Source organism: Anolis sagrei, chromosome 1 (genome assembly GCF_037176765.1).
Source record: "Anolis sagrei isolate rAnoSag1 chromosome 1, rAnoSag1.mat, whole genome shotgun sequence".
Lineage (NCBI taxonomy): Eukaryota > Metazoa > Chordata > Lepidosauria > Squamata > Dactyloidae > Anolis > Anolis sagrei.
Window position 1 is genome coordinate 99,384,117 of NC_090021.1, and position 21,306 is coordinate 99,405,422.

General features: G+C 40.5%; 1 protein-coding gene across 1 annotated transcript in view; it reads left to right on the forward strand.

Moving 5' to 3' along the window:
• Positions 1 to 3,072: 3,072 nt before the first annotated feature.
• PNISR (PNN interacting serine and arginine rich protein) overlaps positions 3,073 to 21,306 on the forward strand; it is a 30,141-nt gene continuing 11,907 nt past the window's right edge. The window contains exons 1-4 of the mRNA XM_060753082.2: positions 3,073 to 3,186; positions 14,873 to 14,979; positions 17,032 to 17,217; positions 18,199 to 18,425. Coding sequence (XP_060609065.2) covers positions 14,892 to 14,979; positions 17,032 to 17,217; positions 18,199 to 18,425 — 501 coding nt within the window. The 5' untranslated portion in view covers positions 3,073 to 3,186; positions 14,873 to 14,891. The remainder of the gene's footprint in view (positions 3,187 to 14,872; positions 14,980 to 17,031; positions 17,218 to 18,198; positions 18,426 to 21,306) is intronic.

Genomic DNA, 21,306 nt, shown 5'->3' on the forward strand with positions numbered 1-21,306 from the left:
CTAAAAGAAGATTCCCAAAAACATTTTTTTGCTGTTGGGGTATTATTTCATGTTCATTCTGTATTCACACCAAAAAAGTATGTTCTTTTTCACAAACCATGACGTAGCAAAGCAGAGAAAGCCCAAATTTCTTTCAGTGAGGAAAAGAGATCCAGAAAGAATGCTGAGTCAGCCATTTTCTGCACTGCCATATAATCCAAATTATCAAAGCAGACAATCCATATTATCTGCTTTGAACTGGATTATATGAGTCTACAGTGCCATACAGTGCCAGTTCAAAGCAAATAATCTGGATTTTATATTGCAGTATAGAAGGAACCTAAGATCGTTCTGAGATTGTTATAATTGATGCAAGGAGCTGGATCACATGTCCAGCAGCTCAGAACACATGCAGATGCTCTGTCCTCCCACATTAGAAAAGGGCTATGAGAGAGACGACCAGAATAAAATAACAGAAGAAATAACACCAGAAATACAATATTTAAAAAAAAAATAAATTAAATAGTGGGACCTCCATATCTTCTGCCAGGGCACTCCCCTATGGATATCAACATCTATGGATATTCAAGTCCCATTATATAAAACAACATAATAAATTGGTGTTTCTTCTATAAAATGACATAATGAAAGGCTGAAATACTTTTTGCATGGCATATGTCTGGTTGAATCCACAGATAAGGGAGGCCAACTGTAAAAAAAATAAAAAATACTATACAAAGAAATGAAATGAAAATAGTAAGAAAACAAACACCATAAAGCAATGAAAACGTATCCTATGTGTCTTAACTCAGCAGTCAATCCCTTTTGAGACTTAAACTGCATCTACCCCAGGCATGGGCAAACTTGGGCCCTCCAAGTGTTTTGGATTTCAACTTCCACAATGCCTAACAGCCTAAGAGTTAAAGTCCAAAACACCTGGAGGGCCCAAGTTTTCCCATTCCTGATCTACATGGTAGAATTAATGAAGTTTGACATCACTTTAACTGTTCTGGTTCAAATGCTATGGAATTGTTTTACAAGGTCTTGGTCCTTCGCTTCCAAAGAGGGCTGCCGCCTCACTAGACTACAACTGCCCACGATTGCATAACATTGAGCCATGGCAGTTGAAGTGGAATCTGTTGTTTCCACTGAGTCATTCGCTCTTGACTCTTCGTGACCTCATGAACCAGCCCATGCCAGAGCTCCCTGTCGGCTGTCATCACCCCCAGCTCCTTCAAGGTCAAGCCAGTCACTTCAAGGATACCATCCATCCATCTTGCCCTTAGTTGGCCCCTCTTCCTTTTTCCTTCCATTTTCCCCAGCATCATTATTTTCTCCAAGCTTTCCTGTCTTCTCATTATGTGGCCAAAGTATTTCGTCTTTGCCTCTAATATCTTTGCCTCCAGTGAGCAGCTGGGTTTTATTTCCTGAAGTATGGACTGGTTGGATCTTCTTGCGATCCAAGGCACTTTCAGAATTTTCCTCCAACACCACAGTTCAAAAGCATCTACTTTCGCTCAGCCTTCCTTATGGTCCAGCTCTTGCATCCAAAGGTTACTACTGGGAATATCACTGCTCTGACTATGCAAATAGGACATGAGAGAAGCCTCCCACAGGAGGTAACACATCCGGACGTCCCCTGGGCACTGTCACTGCAGACGGTCAATTCTCTCACATCAGAAGTGACTTGCAGTTTCTAAAGTCACTTCTGACACGATTAAAAAAAACCCTATGCAGACCTTCATTGCAGGTGTAATGTCTATACTCTTCACTATTTTATTGAGATTGGGCATTGCTCTCCTCCCAAGAAGTAAACATCTTCAGATTTCCTGGCTGCAGCCTGAGTCTGCAGTAATCTTCGCGCCTAGAAATACAAAGCCTGTCACTGCCTACACGTTTTCTCCCTCTGTCTGCCAGTTCTCAATCAGTCTGGTTGCCATCATCTTGGGTTTTTTTAACGTTTCACTGCAACCCATATTTTGCACTTTCTTCTTTGACCTTGGTGTAAGTGGGATAGAAGGTGACGGTTTCCCCCTGACATTAAGTCCAGTTGTGTCCGACTCTGGGGTGTGGTGCTCAATCCATTTCTAAGTCGAAAAGCCTACACCTGCATTAATTCTAAAGTGCAGACACACCCTAATGGGGGGGCTAGGTAGCAAAGTACAACACTACATCCCTAATAAAAGCCAAACGAGGGGATTGAATACAACCCTAATTAATTAAACTCATTTCCTGAAACGAGGCTACAAGCTTCTGCACACTTATTAGTAATAAACTGCACAAAAAAATAAGCAACTGTGACATTCTGATTAGAGTATGTAAGACTGCAATGTGTACATTTTTCTTTCATGTGACACAGGCCCCTTCCATACAGCTGAATACAATCCCAGATTATCTGCTTTGAACTGGAATATATAGCAATGTGGACTCAGATAAACCAGTTCAAATGATTTTCTGCTTTGATATCCTAGCTGAGTGGAAGGGCCCCGAGTCCACACTGCCATATTCCACTTCAAAGCAGATATTGTGGGATTTTCTGCCATAATTTTCTAAGGCCCCTTCCACACAACTGAATGAAACCCCCCATTTTCTGCTTTGAACTAGAATATATGACAGTGTGGACTCAGATAGCCTAGTTTAAAGCAGGTATTGTGGGTTTTTCCGCCTTGATTCTGTGGAAGGGCCCACAATTCGCTTCTATCCCGTATTTGTGTGAGGAGGAGGAGGAGGAGAGAAGCTCGCCTTAATCTTCAATTCTAAGCAGGAGGAACGCCTCCGTCCCCTTTTGACTGCGCATGCGCCACAGCCAGAGACCACAGCGATGCCCCTACTTAACATGGCGCCCGAAGAAACGACTTGACATTGACCCTTAACAAAGATGGGCTTGCCGCTAGAGAAAAAGGTAGAGGACTGTCCCAAAGCACCGACTCCTCTGTTTGGGTGTAGTGTAGAGAAGCGATGAGTCCTCTTCCGATATATATATATATATATTTAAAAACGTGCTACCCTTTCCATGGAGACGTCACGTGCCCTTACCAAAGATGTCTGACAGAGTAAAGGGCCAGGGTGACGCGAGTTGTTCTTCCGGGGCAGGGCCAGCGGGCGCCATTTTGTGTGGCTCGCGAAAAGGCGGCCGGGGGACGGAGGCAGTCGCGGTGCCGCCAGTGGTCACCCACCGCCCGGCGGGAGAGGACTGGACTGGGCGGGGTGAGTCGGGCTCGGGGGAGAAGGGCGCTGAGGGCGAGGCCTGGGCCTCTTCCCCGCTCTTGGGGGGCCGGCCTCGGCGAAGGGGGAGGGGCGCGAGTGGCTTTGGGCCGGGAGAATGGCTGCCGAGGAGAACGCCTCTTCCCCGGGTGGCTGGTTGCGTCCATCGCGGACTCCTGGTCACGAAACCAGGGGCAGACCCCTCGATTCCACCCCATCCCTTTGTGCGCATGCGCCGCTGCCCTAGCCGAAGTACCGAAGGGCCTGGGCCCGTGACGGGCCTGCACTGCGCATGCGTCACTGCCCTCCAGGCCGGCCTGCATGGAACACATCGGGTGGCACCGGTTCTGCCTCGAAGGGCGCCCGGCTTCAGGCTGCAGCGGCGGTGAATGCACAACCCTTTTTCAGACATGCCTGATCCTAAGTTGCTAAAGCAACTCTGGCTCGATTTTCTTACGTTTCTTATTTATTTAATTAAAACTTTTATATCCCGATCTTCTCTACCTCTGCAGAGGGAATCATCATCATCATCATCACTTTATTTCTTAATTAGTCATCACTTTATTTCTTAATTAGTCGCTCTCCACCAAGGTGCTCCGAGCGACTTACCATTTAGTCTTTGTTGTTAGCCGACTCAGGCCGGCTAACAACAAAGACTCAATGATAACACTGAAAATCTAAAACATAATACACATTAAGTTACCAATTACATTACATAAATTACATAAGATAAAATCGTGTCGAACTCAGTCCATATGTCAAGTCCATATATTGTGATCAGTACCATTAGACGATTGCCGGTCTCAGACATCATTCCACAAAAGCATTTATTTATTTATTTCGAGTACTTCTACCCCGCCCTTCTCAACCCCCCGGGGACGACGACGACGACTCACGGCGGCTTACAAAAAGGCACAATTCGATGCCTACACAAAATACAGAAACGTACAAAACAGCAGTTAAAACAATTATCACAGTTAAAAACAATCGGTAAATAACACAATCAATAAAACTAATCTCATGCTCAGCGTTCATCTTTCAGAGTTCCATAATTCCATTCCACTTAGTCAGTTCCTGTCCATCATCAAAGTCCTTGGTTGCACAGCCAGGTTTTCACTAGCTTCCTAAAGGTGAGGAGGGAGGGGGCAGATCTAATTTCATTTGGGAGGGAATTCCATAGCCGAGGGGCCCCCACAGAAAAGGCCCTGTCTCTCGTCCCCACCAGACGCGCCTGCGAAGGTGGTGGGACCAAGAACAGGGCCTCTCCAGACCATCTTGACACTCTTGATGGTTCATAGGGGAGAATACGTTAGGACAGGTAAACTGGTCCGGAATCGTACAGGGTTCTTCCCCCAAAGCTGTTCTTGGAACAGTTTGTATAGATCAGGCATGGGCAAACTTGGGCCCTCCCTCCGGGTGTTTTGGACTTCAACTCTTACAATGGAATTGTGGGAGTTGAAGTCCAAAACACCCGGAGGGAGGGCCCAAGTTTGCCCATCCTTGGTATAGATTTTCTTGTGTTTTGCAGGCTCAATTCTGGAGAAAGAATATTCAACCTGTATTTTGGTTTCAAGCTGCAGGGTTGTCCCTATTGGAATCTGGTTCTGTGTGTCTGTTCAAAAGTAAGCTGTGCTGGAGGTTTATTTCTAAATAAACACGCACAACAGTTTAGTAAGCTTTATGTTTAGCTTATATGACATGCTAGCCATATTTAAATATTTGAAAGGATGTCACATTGAAGAGGGGACAATCTTGTTTGCTGCTGCTCTGGAGGCTAGGGGCGCTTCCATACCGTCCGTAGTATGTCCCAGGATCTGATCCCAGGTTTTCTGTTTATCCCAGATAATCTGGCAGTGGAGATTAATGCAGAAAACCTGGGATCGGGTCCTGTGATATAGGGCCCGTCTGGAAGTGCTCCAGGTGATAGAGCAATGGCTTCAAGCTGCAAGGAAAAGGTTCCACTTAAGCATTAGGAAGACCTTATTTATTTATTTATTCATTATGCATATACATAATGGGATCCCATGGTCTCTGATGCATTTGGGGGGAGGGAGATCCTTATTCTTTACATCAGATAGCTTTAAGATGCACTAGGTTAGAGGTATGCAATGGTGTGCATTGCTTAAATTATTGCCATTTAAAAAAAAACATACATGTTTCTTGACAGTAGCTCAAGCCACCATTCATATGATTTTTCCTGTTTCAATCTCACTTCATTTTTCTGAAATAGATAAGACTTGAGTGAGAGTGATGAGCCTGAGGGTTTATTTCTAAAAATAACAGTATGAAGCAAATCATTTTCCTGATCTGCTCACTACAGAATATGTGAAGTCTTTTGGTGGACCAGTGAAATCATCCAAATTTCATAGAGCCCTTCCACACACCCCTATATCTCAGAATATCAGGGCAGGAAATCCTATGTTATCTGAGTATGGACTTAGATAACCCAGTTCAAAGCAGATATTGTGGGATTTCTTGCCTTGATATTTTGGGATATAGGGCTGTGTGGAAGGGCACATAGTTGTACTTAGGAGTTGTGTTGCTTTAGCTTGCATGCCTCCTTTGAAGCCTAAGTTCATGTATTTTGATCCCAAGGAAAGGACATGGTACATCGGTATTATTGATTTTCCACTTTCAAAATTTTTGAAAATTGGGATATTGAAAAGATTTTTAAAATATTAGAACTGAAACAGTGGGGGAAAATCTCATGAGATTTAGCAAAGTGAGGTTGTAAAAAGACCTCAGTTCTCTGGGGCCTAAATGGCTAAAAGTAGATGCTGACAACTAGGAATCTTAACTAGGTTTTAAGTCCTGTTTACAGATTGCAGTTAAATATTCTTTTTTAAAAAAACTGAATGAGGCAATGAGTTATTTCTTTAGCCCTGAAAAAGATTCTATATTGCACATTCCTGCATGGCAGAGGATTGAACTGGATGGCCCTTGTGTTCTCTTCTAGCTCTACGATTCTGTAACATTCTAGCAATATCCTGGCTTGCCTTTGTTGGTAATTTCATCATTTTTGTACAGAAAAAAATTAGTTGAAAATTTTATCCCAACTACTTGGAGATTTGTTAACAGAATGTAAGAGAAGACAACAATGCTCTTTACAGCAGCCCTAAATGAGTCTTACATTGGACCATGTTCTGAAGGCACATAATGTATCCACTTGATTGAAGTTAATCAAGCCTGGGATCCATGAGTATCTGAGTAATCTGAGAATCTCTTGTACTTCACTAATAATTCTAAGATGAAAGAGGGATGGCATGTAAATAAAATACAAAAAAAATGCTGATAGTATTTGCAACCATATGTATCATGCTAGAAAAAATGTGTACTAAGTGAAATGAAAAGGTTTTAATGATTTGCCTAATGCTGTGCACCAAGTTTTTGGCAGTAGGATTTGAACCAGTGAACTCACAGTTGACATTCTCAGACTTTTCTGGTTTGAGTATGCTGAGTTTAAAAAAATCATGGAAAAGAGTAATTTAAAACCATTTCATATTTGTAAGCAACAGAAGAAAGAGTGTGGAATAGATTTGGTATATTAGATTGCAAATTTCTTGGGGCAGACTACTGTGGGCAGTCCCCAAGATATAAACATTCAGTTTACAAACATCTCATAGTTAAGAACAGGGGTGAGACAACAGGAAGTGAGAGAAATCTACCCCTTGGAAGAGAGAATCACCCCTGAAAGAGTTATCTTGAGGAAAAGGTGTCTCCACTGAAGCTTTAGCATCAATCCTTGTTTCCATACAAGCCAAATTTTTCAAAATACAGTTATCAGAGGGGCAGAAAGTTAAGTGAAATAATCTCAACAGGGGCACAGACAGCAAAACAAGCATCACAGGCGTGTAAACCCTTCCCTATTCTATCCAAAACTTAGATAGTTAGATAGACTGGAATTACACTTTAAAGGGTACCAGTTTCGACCTACATACACATTCAACGTATGAATGAACCTACAGAACGTATCTTTTTCGTAACTTGGGGACTGCTTGTATATCTCTTCCTGATGAAGTTTTCTGAGGTGCCATGTATATTAATAGTATAATTTAAATGGTCAATAACATTGCCTAACATCTTAAAATGCTATCAAAGCAGGTGATGAGGGCTTTCTGGAAAAAAATGAAATGGAGTATTTTCTCCAAACAAATTATGGTTTGATTTACACCTGCTTCTTCTTTATGCTTGCAAAATAAACTTCCAAAAATTGATTACCAGTAAAAAAATTATTAGGAAATAAAGCCAAAATGTTATTTAAATATTTTATATTCAAATAGTTCTAATGTACTTTATATGTACATTATTTTAATTAGGCTAGTTGTAAACATTTACATGTAACAATATCTACTTCTACATTCCACTTCCTCTTCATAGTTTGTAATTCCATCAGTTTTAATTTATTACATGTCATTGTGGTTTTATTTTATCCTGGTTTATAAAAGAATAAAACATGTGTACTCTCATCCAAATTCCATAGGAATACCTACCTAAAACATTCATTGCAGCTTGGAAGCTGCCAAACTTGCCTAACATTTACATTTGCTTATATTTGTTGCTACTAGTTAACTTCCTGAGGCATTTTAATATTTTTTGCAGAAAAATTATGCACTGGATTTCTCCCCCAGAAAATTACAGGTCTTGTAACCATGTATACCTTTCTGCATCATTTGGGGGCATTTATGAAATGTTTTGAATTCCCAAAAGACTGGCATATTCACTCTTTATTATAACTTTGTGTTGATTGGCATTGTAACACAGAGTTCTTTTGATCATTAATACTAAAACATATACTGAAACCTTGAAAAAGTCACTGGAAATACTCCCAGTATTCTTTGCACAATACTACCCACTAAATGCTTGTTTTAGCTCCTATCCCATTACTTCCAAAAGTTTATGATGACTAATTGGAATGAAAAATGCAGTAGGAGCAGGATATCCAGTTGAAATACTCTGAAAGTAAGGTAGCTCTGACTTTAAATGACCTTTTAAATCTGGCTGATAAAATTAGTTCAAGCAGAAATATTTCTGGAAAGTATTTTGGGCATCAAAATAGTTCACATTCAAGTTTACAGTTGACCAGAATCCTGCGTCTTCAGCTAATTCACGTACATTCATTTTTTTTATAGTAGTAGAATACTTTGAGAAAGGCCATTTGTTAAAGCAGTAATGGATGTCCCTGGCTTCTTGCTGGAAACATTATCAAGCTTAATTTTGAATAGACAGGCTATTGTATTAGATTTTGTAAAAAATTATAAGGGATATTTAGGCTTAAAATAGCTGAGTCCCCCCTAGGGGGTTGAGAAGGGCGGGGTAGAAGTACTTGAAATAAATAAATATTCTAAATGCTTGGAATTAATATCTGGGTTGGCAATAATGAGAATTTTAGGCGAAGACATCAGGATAGCGTAGGCTGCATTTCTTCATGATTGTATATTCATGGTTAAATTGATATTTTTGTCAATAGGAAACATTGGGTTTAATTGTGCTTAGAATAGATTCATAGAAACAGTTATAGCTTAGCATTAGCTCAATTAAATACCAGTGATTTCAGGAGATCTGCTTTAAGGATATCTAAAGCCATATCTACACTGACCATTTAATGCAGTTCAACGCTAACCTCAAACTGCTGCAGCCAAATAACAAACTCTCACAAAAGTGTGCAAAAAGAAAGCCTTTAGTGTGCATCTGTGTACGTAATCATCTGTATACCAGTTTGAAACTGCATTAAATGGTCAGCGGGGAGGCGGAGTCGCAGTGGTCTATAAGGACTTTATTCCACTGATCAGGTGTCCCATCCCACAATCATCTTCCTTTGAATGTGCCGGCTTTAGGATAGGTGACCGGGACAGGATAGGGATTCTGTTAGTGTACCGACCACCCCGCTGCACTACAGTCTCCCTACCTGAGCTAGCGGGAGTGGTCTCGGACATGGCGTTGAGCTTCCAACGGCTCTTGGTCTTGGGAGATTTCAACGTCCATGCCGAGGCCCCTCTTTCTGGTGCAGCTCAGGACTTCATGGCCTCCATGGCAACCATGGGCCTGTCCCAATTAATATCTGGTCCCACCCATAGTGCCGGGCACACTTTAGATTTGGTTTTTGCCCAGGGATGGGATGAAGGTGACGGGATGGAGGAGCCGACCATCGCCCCATTGCCATGGACCGATCACCACCTGATCAGTTTTAGACTAACTGGGCCTCCTAACCTCCGCAGGGGTGGTGGACCCATTAGAATGGTCCGCCCCAGGAGACTTATGGATCCAAATGGACTCCTGACGGCTCTTGGGGATCTTTCCACCTCCTTGGCTAGTGATACTGTTGAAGCTCTGGTCTCTCGTTGGAATAATGAGTTGACCAGGGCAATTGACACTATCGCTCCGGAACGCCCCCTCTCGAGTAACCGAGCTAAACCAGCCTCTTGGTTTACCGAGGAGCTGGCAGCGATGAAGCGAAAGAAGAGGAGGTTAGAGTGCGTGTGGCGCCAGAATCCCACCAATCCAGCCCAAACACACCTGAATGCCTTTTTAAGGTCCTACGGTGTGGCAATAGCGGCAGCTCAGAAAACATTCATCACAGCCAATATTGCATCAGCGAAGAATCGTCCAGCGGAGCTTTTCCGAGTTGTCAGGGGCCTGTTAAATCCGCCAAAAAGCGAGGCCTCGGACAACTCAGTGGCTCGTTGTGAAGCATTTGCTCGATCCTTCGCGGTTAAAATTGAGCGGATCCGGTCGGGTTTTGGCGTCATGTTAACGGCAGTCTCTGGGGATGTAACGAGAGCATCTGCTTGTCCAGTTTTGTTGGATTCGTTTCAATTGGTTCAGCTTGAGGATGTGGACAGGATCCTTGGAGAGGTGCGACCCACCACATGCATCCTAGACCCCTGCCCTTCCTGGCTGATCAAGGAAGCCAGAGGGGGTTTGGCAGAGTGGGTGAAGGTGATGGTTAATGCCTCCTTACAAGAAGGAAAATTTCCAGCGAGCTTAAAACAAGCTATTATAAAACCGCTGTTGAAGAAACCATCACTGGATCCCACTCAGTTTGACAACTATCGGCCTGTTTCCAATCTCCCCTACTTGGGCAAGGTAATGGAACGTGTGGTGGCAACACAACTCCAGGGGTTTCTGGTAGACACTGATTATCTAGACCCGGCACAGTCTGGCTTTAGGCCGGGACATGGAACTGAGACAGCCTTGGTCGCCTTGGTAGATGATCTACGCAGGGAGCTAGACAGGGGGAGTGTGTCCCTGTTAGTTCTGCTGGACCTCTCAGCGGCCTTCGATACCGTCGATTACGGTATCCTTCTGGGCCGCCTCATGGATATGGGGCTCGGAGGCACTGCTCTGCGGTGGCTTCGATCCTTCCTTGAGGGACGGACCCAGAAGGTGTTACTGGGTGACACCTGTTCGGCCCCACAACCGTTGTTGTGTGGAGTCCCACAGGGTTCTATCTTGTCCCCGATGTTATTTAACATCTACATGAAGCCGCTGGGAGAGATCATTCGGAGTTTCGGACTAAGATGCTATCTCTATGCAGATGACGTCCAAATCTGTCACTCCTTCTCACCTGTCACCAAGGAGGCTGTCCAGACCTTGAACCGGTGTTTAGCCGCTGTATCGGACTGGATGAGAGCTAACAAATTGAAATTGAATCCAGACAAGACAGAGGTCCTACTGGTCAGTCGGAAGGCCGAACAGGGTATAGGGTTACAGCCTGTGTTAGACGGGGTTACACTCCCCCTGAAGACACAGGTTCGCAGCTTGGGAGTGATCCTGGACTCATCGCGAGCCTGGAGCCCCAGGTCTCAGCGGTGGCCGGGAGAGCTTTCGCACAATTAAAACTTGTGTGCCAGCTGCGCCCGTACCTTGGGAAGTCGGATCTGGCCACGGTGGTCCACGCTCTTGTCACATCCCGGTTGGATTACTGCAACGCACTCTACGTGGGGTTGCCTTTGAAGACCGCTCGGAAACTTCAACTAGTCCAGCGAGAAGCAGCCAGATTGCTCACCGGAGCGGCGTTCAGGGAGCACACCACCCCCATGTTGCGTCAGCTCCACTGGCTGCCGATCCAATTCCGAGCACAATTCAAAGTGCTGGTTTTGACCTACAAAACCCTATACGGTTCCGGCCCAGTGTATCTGTCCGAACGGATCTCCCTCTACATCCCACCTCGAAGTTTAAGATCTTCTGGGGAGGCCCTGCTCTCGACCCCGCCAGTGGCACAAGTGAAACTGGCGGGGACGAGGAGCAGGGCCTTCTCAGTGGTGGCCCCCCACCTGTGGAACTCACTCCCCGGGGAGATCAGATCGACGACTTCCCTTCTAGCGTTTAGGAAAAAACTAAAGACCTGGATGTGGGACCAAGCTTTTGGCCATGCTGACAACTGATCAAAGGACCTATCGATAGACAAGGACAATGGAATGGAATGGATATATGGACTCTGATATATGGACTCTGACATGAGATAGTTTTTATGATTTTAATAGGTATTGATGTTTCATTTTAATTGTTGAACTGTTATATTTTGCATTGTTTGTTGTGTGATTTGGGCATCTAATTGTGCCTCCTTTGTAAGCCGCCCTGAGTCCCCGCCGGGGTGAGAAGGGCGGGGTATAAGTAGATGAAATAAATAATAATAAATAAATGGGGCCTGTAACTGGATCTGGTCACTAGTTTTCCAGATAGATCTAGATCCTGATTTAGTTACATACATGGAGTTATATACTTGATTTATGTTTCATTACTGAACAGCTTTCCAGGGTGACTTGCAAATATTAAATATTAAATAGATATAAAACCTTTAAAATTAATAACACCTAACATTATAAAAGCAATGGGCAGGTAATTGACAAGCATTGGGAAATAAGAGTCCTTGCCTGATACAGAAGTGACCAAGGTAGTGCCAGGTGAACCCTCCTGGAGCACATGAACCTTTATGGGTCCACCATTGAGGCAAGAATCCCTTCTTTTTAGCCTAGTGGTTCTCAACCTGTGGGTCCCCAGATGTTTTGACTTTCAACTCCCAGAAATCCTAACAACTGGTAAACTGGCTGGGATTTCTGGGAGTTGTAGTCCAAAACACCTGTAGACCCACAGGTTGAGAACCACTGCTTTAGCCAGTCACTGTGCTTCTTTAACTGAAGAAGGGACTTCTTCAAAGACCTTGGGGTTAGTCATTTGTAGGATTGTGTATTTACTGTTGTACTAACAATATTCAGGCAATTGCTACCCTGTCTATATGAGTCTATTAAATTTCATTCAAACTTTAAGATTGTCTGGTGAGAATAGGGAAGAAGGTCTTTTTGGTGACAGCTGCTAAAGTTTGGAACCCTCTTAAGAGAGATGGCCCCCTTTCTTGCTGTCCTGCTGGCACATGAAAATATTTTTGTATCACTAGTCTTTTTTAATTCATGTTGTATGGTGTTTTTGTAAAGGTCTTGTAATGTAGCCATTTAATGAATTTTAATTATCTGAATGTTGATAGTTTTAACTTAAGAAATCATGTAAGTTTTTTATATTTATACTTTCATTAATGCCTTTCTATTGTTTGTTGTTTTGAACATGTTAGCTGCCTTTGGTTCCATTATTGGGAGAAAGAAGGGATACAAATGAGTAATATAAATAAATATCAATGAATAATATAAATAAATAAGCCTTATTTGACAGGTTGCAGCATGTGAAAACAAACTAACAAAAGTTACTTCACTTATAAAAACCCTTGGATGGTATATAGCTTAATTTTTTAAGTAAAAGGAATAAAAGCCAAGGAGACTGAAAACTACATTAATGTTGTAGTAGAAGCTAGAATGTTTTTGGAAACAAAGTTCCCAATATATGGAAACAGTAATAATGCTGAAGAAAATAAGTCAAAACATGTAATTTAGAAAATGTCCTCTTTTAAAAGATGCATATGGAAATAGATAATAGGGTTGCTTTTCAGGTGTGTCCATAGAATTAACAGTTGTATCTTCTGTTTCATGCAAAAAATAGTATCAAATCCTATAGTGAATACAAGTCTAAACTTACATGAATAGCTGGGATGTTAGTGGATTCCCAGATTTTCAGTCTAATGTCATCAGAAAAATAATTACACTTCTTGTCAGTAACCTTTTGGAAACACGATAGAAGACAAGCTGTACAGACTTTTCAAGGGACACTAAGTACAGTCCAGTAAATTACTTTCTCCAGTTGACTAGCCTGATAAATCAAACTAATAATTATGCTAGTGTATGTAAATTTTATATTTGCCTAATATTGCAGGCTGGAGTAGGCACATTTTTGGCACCAAATGTGCTTCACTTGTAGTTCCTGCCATCTCTCCATGTTGGCTATGTTCTCTCAGGCTGACATGGCAGCAACCAAGATATGTTGCCTTCCCATTCCTACAGCAGTCCCGTCTCCCGTCCCCCAGGAAATACTAAAGACAAAAATAAAAATAACAGCTTAAAGAATAATAAGCCACCAGTACTAACAAAAGATTAAATAGCTTGTTTGGGAGTGGGTGGGGGGAATGGTTGCAGCGGTTGAGGTTCCTTGGGGATTAAATTCTGCAGGGAGATGCCCACACTGGTTGCGATTTAACTTAGTCAAGGAGGTTACCTGACAAAGGGTTTCAGATGATGACATCTATGGTGACTGGACTAGCATGGAGGACCTGGTCCAACAAGTCTATTTTGGAACCTATTTTTGAAATTTTGTTTCTTTAAGTATGTTTCACTACTTATGGGCACATGCATAGCATTTTAAGAAATGCAGCCATATTTTATAATTCCAAAGATGTCTGTATTTGTGAGAATACAAAATATTTGTTTTAAAAAGCCTTCCCCCCCCCCCCCCCCCATCCCAGCTTTTGGTTTTCAATTGTTTTCTGTTTTCAAACTGAGTCACATTGGGATGGGAGAGCTATTGTTTTAAAAACTGACAGAACTGTTTCGGAGTATCCATGTGATGTTTTTGTTGTTCTAAATTGAATAAGGAATTGTATGTTAATTAAAATGGTTTTTGGGGGAGGGGAGTGATACGGCTTTTATGCATGTTAATTAGGATTAATCTCAGGATTTATAGTGGTCTTCTTGCATTCAGAAATACCTGTGTTTGTTATCCCTTAACGAATCAGAGGCTTTCAGTTGGATATTTCTGTTTCGGAAATGGATCTGACATGTTTCAGATCCCTTTGTCATTTGAGGCAATACAAAACTGTAGAATTTTTAAACTGAGGACAATAGGGCTGGTAGCAGTTAATATTTCAGTAGAATAACCCTATAATTGTTTAGGTTGTGACTGGGCATTTCGTTCTTTCTTGTTCTGTGAGCTTGTATGTGGAATACAATACACTTATTTCCATAATCTTGATCAAGGCAAATTTGCAGAGCAGTTCCCTTATTGATATGTTTATTTGAAAGAGGGTAATTGTGCAACATTTGTCCATACATTGGGATGCTTGTAATGGTAACTTATATGATGGTTATTGTTGGTATATTCTGGGTGGTTCTTCTATAACTCGTGGCTTCTTTAAACTAAAAGGTATTACATGCAATTTGGCATTTTTTCTTTCATTTATTAAAGCACAATATATTTTTCCTTCATAATGCTTCACTTTGAGTGTCTTTTGAATGTGGCTTTATACAGTTGAATGCTGCAGAACATATGAAGCCTCAACTCAAAATGCAATGTTATTTTTGATTAAATATAGAAAATATAAAGAACTAAAGATGTGGGATCAAGGTGGGCAGCCTTGGCAACAGTGGCCTTTGAATCAACAGCAGTGGATGCAGTCCTTTCAGCACCAGCAAGATCCAAGTAAGTAAATAGCGGAAATAGGGCTTTCTAGACAAAAGCCAACATAGTAGCCTGTTAGGAATTAATCTAGGGCACTAATCTGTCATCAATCTTAAAGAAATTATACTGTTGAACTAAAAATATACCAGCATAACAAATTATATATCTAATCTCCTTAGTGTTTGTAACCTTTTGTAACCTTCATCTTACTGCATTTGTATAAGGAATATCTTGTAATTTGTACAGTCATTGTTATGAATCATTGTTTTTAAAAAACAAACAAACTATGATCTATTTCCAAATGGTTCTTTAGATCATAAATTTTGCTAGATTGGTGCATGTGCTACATGCCACTGCAGCATGTTCTATCATTTGTGTACCATGGCTATCAATAAATTGGAATAAGAAAATGCACAAAAAGTATAGACTTCAATTCCTGAGTATACTAAAGCTGTCAAATATTAGAAGAATTACTGAATGCACACTTTTGCAGTACATGATTTATGGGCATTTTCTTTCTACACATTGCTTCCCTCCTTCTTCCTATGCTTGCGTGGAGATCTACATCTGCTGGATTTTCTAGATCCCGTGAAAGCATACTAGGGTTTTTCTGTTGTCTTGTCTCTGCATGATTAATAATGGTTAGGACTGGGGCAGAATTAGTGATTTTAGAAGTCTTAACATGTGTCAGTCAAAATGGAAGATTTAATCAGTTGATTTGAAAAACAAAATCAAAAGCAACCCAAATTATTTGTGATAAAGCAAAGGTAAATATTTCAAAACTTACTAAGACTCAACCATGTTTTATATACAATCCTAGTGCGTATATATATATATATATATATATATATATATATATATACACTAGGATTGTTAGAATCTTTCCACAGAGTGATCATTGTCTTTGGCTCATAAATATCCATTAGATTAAAATGGAGAAATAAAGCCGTGACTGCTGATGGGAATCCTCCATTTGGTGAAGTAGCCTTCCACACTTTCAGACCCATGTTTAATCCTGGTGTAATACATTGATTTCCGGTTTTTCTAGGTGGTGCTCTAGTCTCTGTCTGTATCCCTTGTTTCTTTTTTAAAAGTATGGGTATAGTGGCCACTGTAATCATATCAAGGTGTTATAATTGTAGTGCAATAAGATTTGAGCCAGAATCTGATTTAGTCCCATTTAAAGTAGACCTACTCAATTTTTGTAATTTATGTAAGTGTTGGACCACCAAGTTTCCATATTCTGTTGCCTTTTGGGAACTAACAGTTTTATTTGGACATTGATTGACTGCAGCCGTTTCCAGGAGAGTACTTGTGTTGTTTCACTCCAGTGTTAGAAGCAGAAAGCATTGTAGCAGCTTAATGAATACAACATTTTAATGGATCACATTTTGGAGGATTGAAGCTGAATTATCAACAGCATATGATAATAAAATGCTTTAAGATGTAAAACCATCGAGATTTCCCCCTTTGTTTAATGGGGTTTCTTCTTGTGTAAATTTTCAAAGGATTGCATTTGTCAGGTACTGTATATCTAGAGATTATTTGAAGTATCATTCATGTGTATAAGGGAGACAATAGATTAGTTATGAAGTAGGTTAGTACTTCCAGTTATTATTTAAAGAATTTTTACCATCATTAATACCTCCTCAGGCCTAGAGTGTAAAACACATATAAAGGAGAAGGGATTATAAAAGAGGTAGGGAAGCAAACAAACGGACACACTAGTTCATTAGTTAAACATTCTCATAGGCAAGACAGAAGGAAGCCTCTTGTAATGGTGCCTTCTCTGGCTGCTGAATGTGATCCAGCTGGTCTGCCGACTTCCCAGTGTATTATTCTAAGGGAGTGGCCTTTGCCTTCTGACAAATGGTAAAAGTCAGAGTGTGGTCTTCTGTAGTCCCAGAGTAAATGGGCAAATCATGTTAAGAACACCAGTGGTATATCCTGGATGGGCACTTAGCATTAGAACTTCTATTGCTTTCGTGTAATGAAGGAGATGTTTTCATGGGATTGCATCTCACCAATTCTGCTATGGAAATCTGTAAATTGAAAATCTGGTTTTAATTCTAGGCCAAATAGACTGGGCTGCATTAGCTCAAGCATGGATTGCACAGCGGGAAGCATCGGGTCAGCAGGGTGTAGTGGATCAACAAGGGATGGTGCCAAATGGCCAGGAGATGCAAGGAATGGAGCCAGGCCCAAACAACCATGGTAACTTTCAAGGTGATCCAAACTTCAACAGAATGTGGCAGCCAGGTTTGTTTTTGTTTTTGTTATACTTCTTTCTGCTTTTGAGCCTTACCATTTCTAAACTTCCTTTCCAGGAACTTGTAGTAGGCTTTATGGAGGGTGTGTGAGAGAGAATGTATATTCTTCAGTGTATACACAACTTCAAATACATAGTCTCTGGACATCCAGCAACCCAACACCATAGGCCGCCTTCAGCCTAGAGCAAATGGTCTGCCCTTCCTATAACACAATTTACTGCCAGTAGAAACTGCAGCTCTTTTTAAACTACTTTCACAAATAAGGGGTGGTCAGTATAAATCCCAGCTTTCCTTGGTGATGGGCTGTTAGCCTTATCTACCAACAGGTTTTAGCTGTAAGCCTAGATTTACAGCTTGTTCATCTCCTTTGTAAGGAAACTGGAAACTAATCTTGGCCGAAAGCTATTTAAAGTTTTGCATTCCACGTGATATTGCATTGTATGTTCCTAGGCTGGAGGCATAAAGGACGTCTCAGGTCTTGTGCCTAGTGTGTGTGTTATGATACAGATTAAAAGCTGTTTAAATACTGGGAAAAACTGTAGTTTAAGTTTTTCTTTCTGTTGTCTGCCTGAATGTCTCTTGCCAAAATGATACTAGTGTGTGCTAATGTAAAAGCAGGGCCTTGGGATAATATTTGGATTAATTCTAGGTGACAGTCCTGTTCTCTGCCCTAGTTTTCACCATAACCCTTTTATGAGTTCACAATTACTGCTTAGCTTATCTCTGGTGATGCAGCACAGCACTTTTTTGGTAGCGGTAGATGTGATAGTTTGTTAAGCTGATGTAAAGAAATTCGAGAGTCCCAGTCTTATCCTGACTATGACACAAACATTGAGGTTTTATTGTAGTTTATTCATATGTCTTGTTTTACATCAGTTGTTTGACATTTGGTAATCCCGAGAGAGGAAACAAAGAAAATCTGACTGGTTAAAAGTGGGTTGTTAACATAGTTTTGTTTAAATCCAAACAGAATGGAGCATGCCTCACCAACCCCCTCATCCACCTCCAGATCAACCATGGATTCCTCCAGCCCCAGGGCCAATGGATATTGTTCCTCCATCAGAAGACAGTAACAGTCAGGACAGTGGGGAATTTGCCCCTGACAACAGGCATATGTTTAACCAGAATAATCACAACTTTGGGGGACCACCACCTGATAACTTTGCAATGGGGCCAGTGAACCAGTTTGACTATCAGGTGAAACATTTGTTGCTTAAGTGTTGTAAACGTGTGGAGTCCCTTCCGTGGAAGCCTTCCTCTAGTGCCGGTTTTCAACAGAATCTACAACATAATCTGTGTTTTAAATAACTCCCTGTTCTTCAGTGCAATATGCTTTTTGTAAAAAAGAAAAATCAATAAATCTGAGAGGACAGAATGTTTGAAAACATGAGCAAAAGGTATTGTAAGTAAGAATGGTGTTTTTAAAGAAAACAGCCCAGACGATTGAGTGGATTGTTTCCATCTCACTGGTTTATTCTCTGAATAAAGTTGACTTTTTATCCACTGTTTTTACTCTTGGAAACAATTGTGTTTAGTGTATGTAAAACAAGGGGTGGGAATTGTGCAGCCTATGGGCTGTGTTGTATGTGGCCCTTAGGCTGTCCAGACTCCCACAAACCAGAATTTCTTTTAAAATAAACTAGCCAGAATACACCCCTATGGCTTAAAAATAGCCTCTAGGGAACCATATTGCCCCTAAGTGCACTTTGAGAAGGCACCCTGAATTAGACAAAAATGATTCTGCACATGATTGGAAATTACTTCTGGTTGTTAAAAATATCACTTCCAGTTGTGGATCCAGCCCACTCAGGGTCTGGACGTGCCTGTCCCTGATGTGAAGTATACCATGAGGATGAAAAGTGAATCAGATCGCACTAAATGTGTCTCATCCATTTTGAAATTAGTGTAATTTAGCAATATACAGTAGTGCCAGATTCCATCCCATAACTGACCTTTGACTATATATCCTGTACAAGAGAGCTGCAATGCATGCTGGGAGCTTATCTGCCCACAGAAGCGCCCTCATTTTAGTGGAGGGAGCAGCACTGCTGTATGCATTTCTTTGGGCATATAGATGAAAGGAAAAGGTACACAGCCTCTATGCCTGTTTGTGAGGCTCTGTGGACTTTTAAATGTAGCTTTCTTCTCTAATTAAGAAAGTAGGTGTCAAGAGCTCAGTTCATTTCAGTGCCAGTTAAGTTTGTCTACGTTTTCATGAATTGCCACTATGACCGGCTTTTTAGAGATGAGGTCAGGCATTCAGCTGTCAGATGTGAAGTAAATTATTATCATTCTTGAACCTTTTTGCCTAATAAGTAATTGTTAATAGAGCAGTTTATTTTTGTGGTTTAATTTTAATTTTAGCTGTTTTAATTTGCTTTCATTTTAAAAGACTGCAAGCTTTAGTGTATGTGGCAGATTTTTCAGCTAAATTTTTAACACACAAGTAGTTATTCTCACTTTTTTGGTAAACATTTATTAATGCTTCCAGTCATTCAGAAAAAACCCAATGATTTTTCTAAATCCAAGTTGTCAGTTTGAGCATTACAATTAAGTACCACAGTTTCAGCAACCATTCTTCCACTTCTCTTTCTACAGTAGCCTTGTATCATAGTAATTTCAACATTTCTTTTCTGTTTATTTTTCCATAGATTCCAGCAAATATTATCCAGGTGTCATTTAAAAATTAACTTGCAGGGCTTTTTGCATTATACTGCTTTTTTGACTCTAGAATTTCTTGGCCTTTTAACAAGTCCACCACATATGATAAAAAGATCCCTCCTGTTACATAAAAAACTTATTTATGCATTTTAATCATTTTTTTCTGGTGTCAGAGACCACTGGTACATCATCTTATAAAAATCCTCTTCCAAATAATACCAAAATATAAATATCATTCCTTTCTGCCATAGTTTATCCTGTTGTTCCAACTATGCTATGTCCAAAATATTGTACCCACTTTATCATACAATCTTTAACTTGCTCTTCCATGTCCATTTTTTTAAAAGTTTGTTTATTTTACCGGTCCAGTGTTCATCAGTACACAACTGTATGAAATCTTGATTTTTCTTTTATTTTAAATAATTGAAATCTTTGTTTATAACATTTCTACTAAAATTGATGGTCTCCTATTAATAGGTCTTCATTGGACTTATTTCAGTATTTTTCATAATCAAATTCGAAAAGATCCTGATAAGTCAAGGACTCTTTTTTGAATGTTGTTTCTTTCCTATAAAATGTTTTGTGATTAAACCCATTTTGAGTTGATCTTGATTTGTATCTATTCCATATTCTTAGTAAGGCATTTCTAAGAAAATGTTAACTTTAACTTTACTGTATCATAAGACCCATGCTATTATTCAAACCTTAGTTCATGCCCTTCCAGATCCAACAATCTCCTATTTGGCAACACCATTCACTCTCAAAACCATATCAAACAACAAGTAGCAAAATATAGTATTGGGTCTGGAACCCCGAAGTCTCTCCTCTGCTTTGTGTGTTATATGTCATACTTTCTATTTCACTCGCAAAATTGATATAGTTTGAAACAAAAAGCATTATCCTTGTGATTACAGATATGCTCCCCAGCAGTGATGATTTTGTTTTCCCCATCTTTGTGGATCAATCTTGATATCTTTCTATGCCTTGACATTATTGTGCTTCATTAACATCAGCACCTTTAAGACCACCTGGTTTATTTTGGCATGAGCTGCCATGGCTATTAACTCAGTTAACTCTACCAGGGCATCTAAAGGAGTGGATTATTCTCAGCCATCTTTAGACTCGGATCCTTTCATTTCCCCTATCCCAACATTTTCTTACTTCACACTGAAACAGACTAACACGGTTACTTAAAAAAAAATTGGTATGCATAATATTTTATTAAAAACGTGTTTCATTCATATAAGTTATTTATTTTTATTGATGTTCAACAGCTCATCAGTTTTCTGAGAAATGATTTGGATTGCATATAATGTGCTATAATGAACTCATTTAAAGTGCCCAAGTACATTTTGCTTGGAAATCAGTTGACAGTTTGATTTCAGGCACATAAACCTGCATAGGATGGTACTTGCTA